An 11,856-nucleotide genomic window follows, 5' to 3' on the forward strand; every position below is an offset into this window, starting at 1 on the left:
TTTATAAATTGGTATTTTGTCATATCTTGCCCTGTCCGACGTCTCCCTTCACCCACTTTTCGGTTGTCTGTCGAGACTAACTCTTTACAGAAGTAGACAGCCCCATCTCTCTGTCAAGGAGTGGCTGGTAATTTCGAACTGCTGACCTTTCAGTTAGTAGTCCAAACCGTAACCACGATGTTACCAGGCCTCCTATTTGTGGGAACCAGGCCCGCCACCATCTGCCTTGACCTGGGAATTAGCTCTCTCCCTAGGGGGGAGTGGGAAAACATGATCCTCAGTATACTCCTACCCCCAGGCTGTCCACCCCATGTTCCAGGACCCTCTGGCCATACAAGGGACAGAGGGCTAAGCCCATGTGCAGAAAGGAAACTCGGGGGCGGGGGGTTCTTTCCCAGGGATTCTGGTGGCACACCGGATTAAGTATTGAGCTGGTCACCACACAGTTGGTGGTTCAAACCCATCAGCTGCTCTGCAGGAGAAAGAGGGGCACGTCTGCTCCCGTAAAGATGGACAGTCTTGAGAGTTGTCCTTGGTCCTGTAGTGTCACTGTGAGGCGAGATGTCTTGATGGCAGTGCGTTCCATCCATTCATTTAGCAGAGATTGGTGGACATCCGTTACAGGTCAGGGTGCTAGTCAGGCAAACAGTCCTGGCCTTATGCAGCTTCCATTCTGGGGGGCAAGCCAGGCCAGGAGTGATACACACAGTGGATACCTGAAGTGCTTGGTGTGACGAAAAGCTAACAGAGTTAGAAGATGTTTTTGTTAGATCCTAGCTGCTGGTGGGGAAGGAGCCCTGGTGCCATCATGGTTACACATTGGGCTGCTAACTGCATGGTCAGCGGTTCAAAATCACCATCTAGCTACCACATAGGAGAAAGATGAGGCTTTATCAAGAGCTCCAGCCTCAGAAACCCACAGGGGCAGTTCTACCCTACCCTTCAGGGTCGCCATGAGTTGGCATTGACTGGATGGCAGTCAGTTTGATGGTGGGAGAGGTCAGGATGGAGAGGGGAGATTTCACAGGAAGGGAAAGGTGGCATTTAACATAAGACTTGAAGGAGCTGAGGGAGCAAGCCGAAGGGCTGGCTTGGGGAATGGCTTTTTCTAGGACAGGGAACAGCCCATGCAAAGGCCCTGAGGCAGGCAAGGCAGAAAGGAGCCAGGAGGTCCCAAGAAGCTGGGCAGAATCCTGTGTATTGGTGACTGAGAGTCTGGCTTTCATGCTGAGCCTGATGGCAATTCCCATCGCTTCCCAGCAGAGCTATGCAGGCAGCAAGTGCTGGGATGAAAGGGTCCCACTGGGCAGGGAGAGGCCACAGAAGCGGGGAGCCTGGCTGGAGGTGAGAGGTTGTATCTGTGGGCTTGGGATGTGCTGGGGACAGGTCCTGCCCCTTCTAGAATACCGTCTAGTGGGCTGTGGAGCTGTGGACAAACCTGAATGCTCCCCCCGCCCCCTGGCCTCAGTTTTCTCTTCTTGCAATTGGAAATGAAAAGCTTAGTCCTACAGCCCAGAGCCCAGTGGCTCCCACCCAAAGCTAAGCCTTTTATGTGGGGGGTGGAGTGGCAGGGTCTTTGTGTCTCAGCCATCTGTGCACAGCCTGGGTGTCACCGTCAGTGGCTCAGAGCGCCTCAGGAGCTCTGGGTAGGGGACAGCTGGCCATCTTGTTGCATTCAGCACATGCTTCTGCCCCATGAAGGCCCTTGGGAAGGGGGTGATACGTTTGGCTGCTCAGGTGCCCCTGTGGGTGGGTACTTCTACAGCCCCCCTGGCATACCGCCTGAGAGCTGCCCATCCTGATTGAAACACCCCTTTTTGAACCTCGGCCCACGTGTCATGAAGAACAGGCCTAGAGCCCACCTGTCAGGTTGAACCAGTGACCCCTGCCCAAGAAAGTCCTTCCATCAACCTGGGCTGGGATGGTGGTGACACTGTCTCCACCCCGGTCCCAGTCCCTCATCTTTCCCCTGGTTTCTCCAGCCTCCTACACCCCCAACCAAATCCTATTCCGAGTCATGGCTCCTTCCCCCTGTGGCCATGAGGTGGGAGCATCGAGCCATGGTGGCTGAGGCGGGGACTTGGGCAGCGCTGTTGGAACGGAAACTGGATTGCCAAGGTGCCTGGAAGCTGGGTGTGTGCCTGGGGCCCTGCGGGCCCTCACAGGGTGTGGGTGGGCACACCGGCAGGTGCCTGGGTGCGTGTGCTAAGAATATGTGCTTGTAAGGGCCAGTATACATGTGTGCATCTGGGAACACACAGATGGCTTCTAGTGGGTCCATGACTGGTCCCTTGATATACGTACTTCTCAGTGTTGGAAGTGGCCCTCACCCCTTAGGACTGTGGCCAGCAGTTGTGGGCCTGTTCCTGCGAGCCGGACTTGATGATGTCAAAGTGCAGGGCTGGGCTTCGTCCATGGGGCCTGATTCTCCCAAGGTCCTAGAGGACAGAAGATGGTGCCTTACTGGGCCTATGGGGATACCCCTTAGGCATTCAGAACTCAAGGCTACATCCTCTGGCTGCTGCCTATCCCCTGCTGGCTGGCTGGCTGGCCTCCCCATCTTCCGGACCCTCTGTCTGTGAAAGCCAGGCTGCCCAGCCCAGACTCAGTTCTCATCCTCAACGCTCAGCAGCATGCGGCTGCCACTCCTGTCCTGGACGCCCAGACGCCGCTGTGCTGGTTTTTCTCTGTAGTCTGCTTCGCTGCCTGGGGTCTCCCTGACCTCTTCAAGTCAGGGTGCCCTGGTCCCCACACGTCTCCCCTTCGTGGTCAACACCGACTTCCTTAGGCAGCCTGGCTCTCGGGGAATGATTGGATTTCTGTATCCACTGCCTCTTCTCAAGAAGGCCAGCGGCACTCAGGGGTTCAGGGCCAGCCAGATGCCTCGAGGTAATCTTCCCCACCCCCACCTCCCAAGATATGAAAGTGTAGCTATAGCCAGCTTCTTCCCCTCCTTCCTTCCTTTTTTTCTTTCCTTCCCCCTCTTTGTTTTACTTATGCATTTTTAAAGTTTTATTGGGATACAGTCCACAGATCATACAATTCAAATAATTCAATCCTACCAAGAAGAGTTGTCCAATCATCACCACAGTCAATTTTAGAACATTGTCTTTCTCATGCTCTTTGTTATTAGCTCCCCATCTCCCCTCAGCTGTCCCCCTAAAGAAACATTAGTCCAGTTATTGTAGATTCACCCATCCTGGATCTCACATACCGAAAAAACGCCCAAAACCAAGACAACAACTACTAAATAAAGCGGAGGAAAACCCCAATAGAAAAGTAAGCAGGAAATAGGAAAAACTAGAACAGCTTCAAAATGGGTTCGAATGGAGATCCCGTGCTAAGTGTTACATTTTACAGTGTCAACACACCCTCATCTTCATCCAGATGTCAGATCAGCCCCCAGAGGACCCCCCCACCCCAGAAAACCCCCCACTCCAACTATGCTCCTTGCAACTTGTTTTCTGTTCCTTCACCTTGCCTTTTCCAAAAAGATTTTGGACGGGCACCTGCCCAGTGTGAAACAGAGCCCAAGGGTTCGTGCCCGCAGCTGCCCACATACAAGATGGGGGTTTGATTCCACTCGGAGGTGCCTCTCAAGAAAGCCTGGCAGTCTCCTTCTGGAAAACAGGAGAACCCCACAACAACTAGCCATTGGAACCCTGTGGCATAGTGTCCCCTACCCATGTGAGGTCTCTGGGTGCGAGGGTCTTCTTACATTAGTCAGCAGCGATCTCATCATTTGCTAGCTGACCCGTTGGTGGTTTACACTCAGGTTCAGGGTGTGGATGCAGGAGCTTGCTGTCCCAGTGAGCAGTCAGCAGAGCTTCCCTGGGATGAGGGGCTAGTCATCCTGCAGATGGGTGGTCAGTGATCTCTGTTCACTAGCTAGAAGACCTTCAGGTTGTGGCTAGTTCTGGGGGCTGATTTTTAATACATTTGCTAGAACCAAGCATGGAAGGAGCCCTGGTGGCACTGTGAGTGAGGTGATGGTTGGGCTGTTAACCTCCAAGTAGGCGGTTCAAACCTACAAGTTGCTCTAATGAAGAAAGCTGAGGCTGGCCGCTCCCATAAAGATGGGCGGTCCTGGAAAGCCTACCAAGGCTCCCTGGGAGTTCAAATCGACTGGATGGCTGTAGATTGGGGTCTGGTTTAATCCAGCATGGAGAGGGTTATTTGTTGATTATTTGTTTGGAGGGCGGGTACACATTTTCATTTCTCAAAAAGGAGCCCTGGTGGTGTAGTGGTTATGTTGGGTGTGTTAACCACAAAGTCAGAAGTTTGAAATCACCCACTGCTCCGAGGGGGAAAGATAGGATTTCTACTGCAAAGAAGATCACAGTCTTGGAAACCTACAGGGACAGGTCTACCCTGTCCTCTAGAGACGCTATGAGTGGGTATCAACTTGAAGGCAGTGAGTGTGAGTTTTGAGTTGGGGTAAACCCATAGGAATGGGATTGCTGGGCTGGATAATGAGTATAGTTTTAGCATGACAACCCCCACCACCACACACACACACACACACACACACACACACACACACACACACTGCTCTGGCATTCTGACTCCTAGTGGGCCTAGAGAACAGAGTTCAATGGCCCCCAAGGGTCTCTGAGATTGTAAATCTTTTTTTTTAATTGTTTTATTAGGGGCTCATACAACTCTTATCACAATCCATACATACATCAATTGGGTCAAGCACTTTTGTACATGCATTGCCCTCATCATTCTCAAAACATTTGCTCTCTACTTAAGCCCCTGGCATCAGGTCCTCATTTTTTCCCTTCCCTCCCCGTTCCCCCCTTCCCTCATGAGCCCTTGATTATTTATAAATTATTATTTTGTCATATCTTGCCCTGACATCTCCCTTCACCCACTTTTCTGGTGTCCATCCCCCAGGGAGGAGGTCACATGTAGATCCTTGTAATTGGTTCCCCCTTTGAAAGCAGACAGCATCATCTTTCTCCCTGGAGTGGTTGGGGTTTTTGAACCCCTGACTTTGTGGTGAGCAGCCCAAAACTTAGCCCTCTAGGCCACCAGGGATCCTTTCGGACTTGACAAGAAATGACAAAGCCATTTTCCCAGAATGAGGGTGGTATCCAGGACCCCACCAATAACAGCTGAGAGTTCTCATTGACCCTCCAAAATTGTAACCACTAGATAAAGCGTAAAAGACACTTATGGTTAGTGAATTTTACAGCAGGCTCAAAATAGCCATGAGGAGGAGGCTGGCCAAGGGTGGGGCAGTGTCTCCTATCACATGCAGGGTCCCTGTGAGCGAGAACTGACTCAAGGCACTCACAAACACCACAGGTGTATTACAGTCTCTGGTGATGAGCAAGACTTTCCTTCATCCATCTGTTTATTTTAGATTCCCAATGCCTGAGGCCGTGTCTGCTATCCAGATCTTCAAAGGATTTCAAATATATACTAAAGGAAGAATGGATGGATGGGTGGATGAATACCTGGGGTGGGAAGGACTTCAGAGCCCATCTGGGTCGGTTACGGCAAATAGAGTGGCACATGTGGCCCCACCCCCTCTGCCTAGTTCCTTGTGTCCGTGGCAGACAACACTAATCAATCCTGCCAATTCTTACAACAGGTTCCTGTTAGGCAGTTACTCCCAATCACTTTGAGTAGGATGGGTTCCCCTTGGGTCCAGTGCAGCTCCATTTCAAGTGTCTCCCCTCCTGATGAGATGAGGAGATCCAGGCCCAGAGATGGGGATGGCGTGGGTCAGTGAGTGTGTGTGGCAGGATGGGAGGCATGTCGTCTGGATCTGGGCCTCCTAGGGCTCTCTGGGCACCAACTGGGTCAGAGGACTGAAGGTTTGGGTCTTCCTGTAGGTGCCCAGGGGCCGCCGATATGGTCTGCCTGCCCACATCAGCTCCCTGGCCCAGCGGGCATACTGGTCACTGTTGAGCCAGCGGAGGGACCAGAGCATTGTGGCCTTGGGCCGGAGTGGCGCCGGGAAGACCGCATGCAGCCAGCAGACCCTGGAGCACCTGGCGGCGCTGGCAGGCAGTGTGGACAACACAGTCTCAGGTACATCTGAGGGCTCACGGTGTGGAGGTAGTGGGGGAGGGTGCGAAGGTGGTGGTGCCATCTGTCCCTCCTGATGTCCACAGGTGCAGGCAGACCCTGCACCTGCTGCCGGCTGGGCTCCTACTCCATCGGGCCTGTTGGTGCTCATCCATCTACCCTGTCCCCTGAGCCACTATCCTACACGGAGGTTGTATAGAGCCAGGCACTGGGCTGCCATCTACCAGTGAACTGCACTACAATACTTACCAACCTAGGATCCTATGACGTGACTGTTGGCTCCTTGTGTAGTGCACCACTTGGTGAGCCATACACAGGGCCCGGCAAGCAAAGGTAGGAGGGTGCTTCTGTCAGACAGGTGACCCACCTATGTTCACCTCAAATCCTCTATGAAAATGCTGGTTGTGGCTGGTGAGCGGAGAGGTGGAGACATGGCGTGGGACCTGAGGAAGTGACTTTGAGATAGCCCTTATCTTTCTCCCACAGAGTGACTGGTGGGTTCGAATCACCAAAGATTCTGTTATCAGCCCAATGACTAACCCATGTTGCCACCTGGGAGCTTGTGTGATTATTAATTTTTTTATTTAGTTCCTGCCATTGAGTTGATTCTGACCGACAGCAACCCTCTAGGACAGAGTAGAATTGCTACAGAGGGTTTTATGGGAGCAGACAGCCTCTTCTTTCTCCCTTCGAGCAGCTGGTGGATTTAACTGCCTTCCTGGTAGTTAGTAACCCATGGCGACACTAGATTTCATTATAGCTGATAGTGTTTATGATTTTTAAAATATCCTTGGTGGCACAGTGTGTTAAGTGTTGGACAGCTAACCACAAGGTGGGTGGTTCAAACCTGGCTGCTCCTTGGGAGAAAGATGAGGCTGCCTGCTCCTGTAAAAATTTACAGTGTCAGAAACCACCATGAGTCTGAATTGCCTTGATGGCAATGGATTGTTGAGGACTCCTGGTGGTGTTGTCTGGTAAGCATTATACTGCTAACCGCAAGGTCAGTGGTTCAAACTCATCAGCTACTCTGAAGAAGAAAGATGAGATTCAATTCCCCTAAGCATTTACAAAGTCTCAGAAACCTATAGGGTTGCTATGAGTCAGAATTGACTTGGTGGCAGTGGGTTGGTTGGTTGGTTGAGTTGTAAGGATCTGTGGCTGCCAAAGTGGGTTACATATTGGGCTGTTAGCCCCAAGTTCAGCTGTTTGAATCCACTTGCCACGTCTCAGGAGAAAGCTAAGTGTCTCCTCTCATAAACGTTTGAAGTCTCAGACACTCAAAGAAAGCACTTCTACTCTGGCCTACAGGGTTCATTGACTGGATGGCCATGGGTCTGGGAGGTTGAGGAGCCTTGTAAGAGGAGCCTTGTAAGTGGCTGGTGGTGCAGTGGACTGCTGACTGCAAAATCAGCAGTTTGAACCACCAGCCACTTCGCAAGAGGAGGACTAGGAGGACTGCGCTCATCAGGGTTTAGAACAGGGGTCCTCAAACAGGGGTCCACATGTGGCCCGCTGAGAACATTTATCCTGCCCACTGGGTGTTTTTGCCCCATTTGTTTTTTTTACTTCAAAATAAGATATGTGCAGTGTGCATAGGAATTTGTTCATAGTTTGTTTTGTTTTGTTTTTAACTATAGTCTGGCCCTCCAATGGGTCTGAGGGATAGTGAACTGGACCCCTGTTTAAAAAGTTTGAGGAACCCTGGTTTACAGCTTCAGAAACCTCATGGGATTTCTACTCTGCTCCCTAGTGTCACCCAAAAACTCACTGCCATGGAGTCGATGAAAAATCCGAGCAACCCAATAGGCCAGGGTAGGATTGTACCTGTGGGTTTCTGAGACTGTCGCTCTCGACAGGAGTAGGAAACTTCGTCTTTCTTCCATAGAATGGCTGGTGGTTTTGAACTGCTGGACATGTGGTTGGTACCCAACCCTAGTGTCAATCCAACACAGTTAGCAGTCCAATGCTTAATCCACTAGGCCACCAGGGCTCTTGGTATCTACCCAGAATGGAACCCATGGTTTTATTTTTATTTTTGCACTAAGGAGGCATGGAGGCAGCTTTCATCCTCATCTTCCTCCCAGCAGGAAGTTGTGATGCCCCCAGTAATACTGTGCATCTGCTGATGGGGAATGTGGGCACGGGCTTTCTCTGTCCAGAGACCGTCTCCCCTCCAGCAGTCAGGCTTCCTCCACTGAATCACTCTGGCTGCTCAGATAGTAAGAGAAAGACCAATAATAACCACCACATGCCACCCGATGAAATGGAAGGAGCCCTGGTGGCCCAGTAGATTAAGCATTGGGCTGCCAGCTGCTCCCCAGGAGAAAGAGGAGGCCGTCTGCTCCTGTAAAGACAGACAGCCTCAGAATCCCCAGGGAGCAGTTCTGTTCTGTCCTAGAGGGTCACTGTAAGTCGGACTTGACTCCTTAGCTGTGGGTTCACATTTTTTAAGCTCTTAATCCTGGTGACAAGGGTCCCTCTTAGACACGGCGATCTGAGACATGAGGATGGATACCCCAAACTAAGTGGGTCAGCAAAGAGTTTGGAGGCTGATGCCTGATCACTAGGCTAGGCTGCCTGCCCACTCATTCCTCTGATCACCTCCCATCTACCCTGGCCTGTGTTCTGATCCCTGCCTTTCCAGAATGCTGTTGTGCCGGGAAAGCGTATGTGAGGTTGGAATTCAGAATAGGCTGTATCCAGGTGCCAGCACAGGGCCCGGCACACAGTAGGTGCTCAACGCATGGTTGTCGAGAGATCCCAGGGCTGTTTAGTCCCACTGCTATAGGCTGGGACTATAGGGCAGGTCTGAGGGTGCTACCCTCCTGCCCTTGGCTTTCCAGGCTCCGCCATGCCTGGGAGAGCCCAGTGCAACTCCTGCCACGTGGATTACCATCCTGCTCAGGGCTCTGGGTGTGTGTGTGTGTATGTGTGTGTGTGTAGCCCACAGAGGCTGAGTCGACATGGACGAGCAGTCTCAAGTCTCGAGACGTGGCCTGGGGAAGGCTGGTGGTCCTGGGAGTGGTGGGGGATGGGAGCACTGGGCTGTAGGAATACCCCCTCCGTCCCTCCTGCAGTGGAGAAGATCCGCGCCACCTTCACCGTGCTCCAGGCTTTTGGCTCTGTGTCCACGGGCCACAGCCACAGTGCTACCCGTTTCGCCATGGTGATGTCGCTGGACTTCAATGCCGCAGGCCGTATCACGGGTGCGCAGCTCCAGGTGAGGTCCCTGGGTGGGGCAGGGCCCTCAGGGATGCAGACCATGTCCCTCATTAGGGCCCCAGAAATGTGCTGGGACCTGATGGATCTTCTTGATAACCACTCCCCAGAACATGTCCTCCCTGTCTGCCCCCCCTACCCCCAGTATGACAGGGAAGAGATATCTAAGAGTGGGTACAGACCCCGACCACTCACGTCACTGCTGACTCACAGTGACCTACAGGACAGGGTCGAACTGCCCCTGGAGGTTCCTAAGACTGTCACCCTTTACCAGAGCAAAGAGCCTCACCTTTCTCCCACAGAGCTGACCGGTGCATTTGAACTGCTGAGCTTGCTGTTAGCAGCCAAACTTGGAACTCCCTACACCACCAGGGCTCTTTTGACAAAGTAGAGGGTCAGTGCAAAAGAGGGAACCCCTCCCACGACAGGATCGACACAGTAGCCCCAGCAAGGCACTCAAATAAGCCAAGCGTTGCAAAGAAGGTTCAGGGCTGGGCCACATTTTGTGTTGCTGCATTCTATGGGACTGCACGAGTCAGGGCTAGCATGATAGAAATCAACAACGGTCTTCCTCACCCCGGGACCAGTGGGTCACATCCTAGCAAATGGAGGAAAGATGGACATCGCCAAGGGTTTCATCTGGCTCGCAGCCACAATCGATGCTTATGGGAGCAGCCATAAAGGGATCGTGGTGACCCATTGCACGTGTCACTCTGCTGCACAGACCTCTTGAAAGTCTTGACGAGCAGGGCTTTCAACTGGAGGACTCAGCGCCACGATATTTTCAGTCACCTCCCCTGCCTGTGACAGCTGATAATGGAATAAGGAAGCCCGAAGGAGAATTGGTGCAATTGAATGATGGTGCTGGTGAAGAGCGCTGAACGCACCGGGGACAGCCAAAGAAACAACTGGATCTGCCTGGAAGAGGGGCAGCCAGGATGCGCCTGAGCATCGGGAACGGTGAGACTTCCTGGGTCTCAGCTCCTTTGGACCTGTTCTCCAGAAAGACCTGTCTCTGGTCAAGTCAGAGAGCAACGAAAAAGACTTTCGACCAGCTGGCTTGACCCAGTGGCTGCCCCAATGAGCTCAACCTAACCACGATGGTGAGGAGGGTGCAGGAGCGGGCAGTGTATGTTCTGTGGAACATACACTGTGAGTCGGAGCCGACTGGATGGCACCCACATCAGCAGCACTGGAGGGGACTGGGAGTCAGCCCCCGCTCGAAGACAGCTGAGCAGAGGACAGGATTTGAGACTGTGATTGCAAGGAGTCTCTTGTGTTTGTTGATCCCCTGGAGGAACCCCGAATGCATGAGATGAAGAATGGAGAGGGTTTCATGCCGAGGATTGCTAGCCATTGTTTAGACTGCAGTGTGGCCTAAAAGGGTGGGTGGGCTGGGACCTCCTCAGGGGACCTCCTGGATAGCTGGTCACCGGGCCTGGGGCAGATGTTCCTCAACAGTTCATAACCCAAGTGCTGTCCCAACCCCTCTCTCTCCCCCACAGACAATGCTTTTGGAAAAGAGCCGAGTGGCCAGGCGGCCTGAAGGGGAAGGTAACTTTAAGGTCTTCTCCCAGTTGCTCGCTGGACTGGCCCTGGATCTCAGGTAAATGGCTGGTGGGGTGGGGTGGGGTGAGCAGGGACAGCTGAGGGCACCAAGGCAAGGGAGCCCCTTTCTAGCGGTCCAGCCTGAGAGGCTGCCTGGGCCTGAGAAATAGTGCAGTCCAATCCAGTGGTCCCTGGACTCCAGCTTCCTGACTCACAGTGACCCTACAGGACAGGGGAAAGCTGTTTCTGATGGTTTCTGGGGCAGTAATCTTGACAGGATCAGACAACCTTATCTCCCTCCCTCAAAGCAGCTGGTGGGTTCGAACCACTGACCTTGCAGTTAGCAACCCAACATGTAACCAGCCACCCAGCCCTCCCTGTTCCTTAGGTTCCCAAAAAACCCACTGCCATTGAGTCCATTCTCATTTACATCGACCCTCTATAGAGTTTCTGTAAACTTTTATGGGGGCACACAGCCTCAGCTTTCTCTGGAGAGGCAGCTGGTGGGTTTAAACTGCCAACCTTGCAATTAGAAGTTCAGCATGCTTACCCTGCACCATCACCAGGGCCTCTTGAACTTCTGTTAGCTGCAGTCTGTTTGGACTCATGGTGATCCCCTAGTTGTACAGCAGTCTCCATTTGCGTACTACCGAAGTAGAATTTGATAAAAGCACAGCTCTATTCTTCCTTTCAGTTGTACAGCTAAGGTGATACCAGGGATGAAAGAAAAAGGAAAGGGCAAGATAAGATTAGGAAAGCCTCCCAGAGAAGATAGGATCTGAGATGGGTTTGCTGTCGTTAGGTACCACGGAGGTGGCTCTGACTCATAGCGAAGCCTGATGTTCAACAGAACGAAGCACCGCCAGGTCCTGCACCACCCTCACGCTTGTTCTTAGGCGTGAGCCCATTGCTGCAGCCACTCTGTCCACCCTTCTCTTCCAGGGCCTGCCTCTACTTCACTTTACCAAGCATGGCGTCCTTCTCCAGGGACTAGTCTCCTCTGGCAGCATGTCTAAAGTCCATGAGACCAAGTCTTGCCATCCTTGC

General features: G+C 52.6%; 1 protein-coding gene across 1 annotated transcript in view; it reads left to right on the forward strand.

The window, feature by feature from the left end:
- MYO18B (myosin XVIIIB) overlaps positions 1-11,856 on the forward strand; it is a 307,510-nt gene that overhangs the window by 34,144 nt on the left and 261,510 nt on the right. The window contains exons 8-10 of the mRNA XM_045289537.1: positions 5,847-6,045; positions 9,120-9,262; positions 10,767-10,867. Coding sequence (XP_045145472.1) covers positions 5,847-6,045; positions 9,120-9,262; positions 10,767-10,867 — 443 coding nt within the window. The remainder of the gene's footprint in view (positions 1-5,846; positions 6,046-9,119; positions 9,263-10,766; positions 10,868-11,856) is intronic.

This window comes from Echinops telfairi, unplaced genomic scaffold (assembly GCF_000313985.2).
Source record: "Echinops telfairi isolate 266 unplaced genomic scaffold, ASM31398v2 ScPeMD7_29;HRSCAF=101, whole genome shotgun sequence".
Taxonomy (NCBI): Eukaryota; Metazoa; Chordata; class Mammalia; order Afrosoricida; family Tenrecidae; genus Echinops; species Echinops telfairi.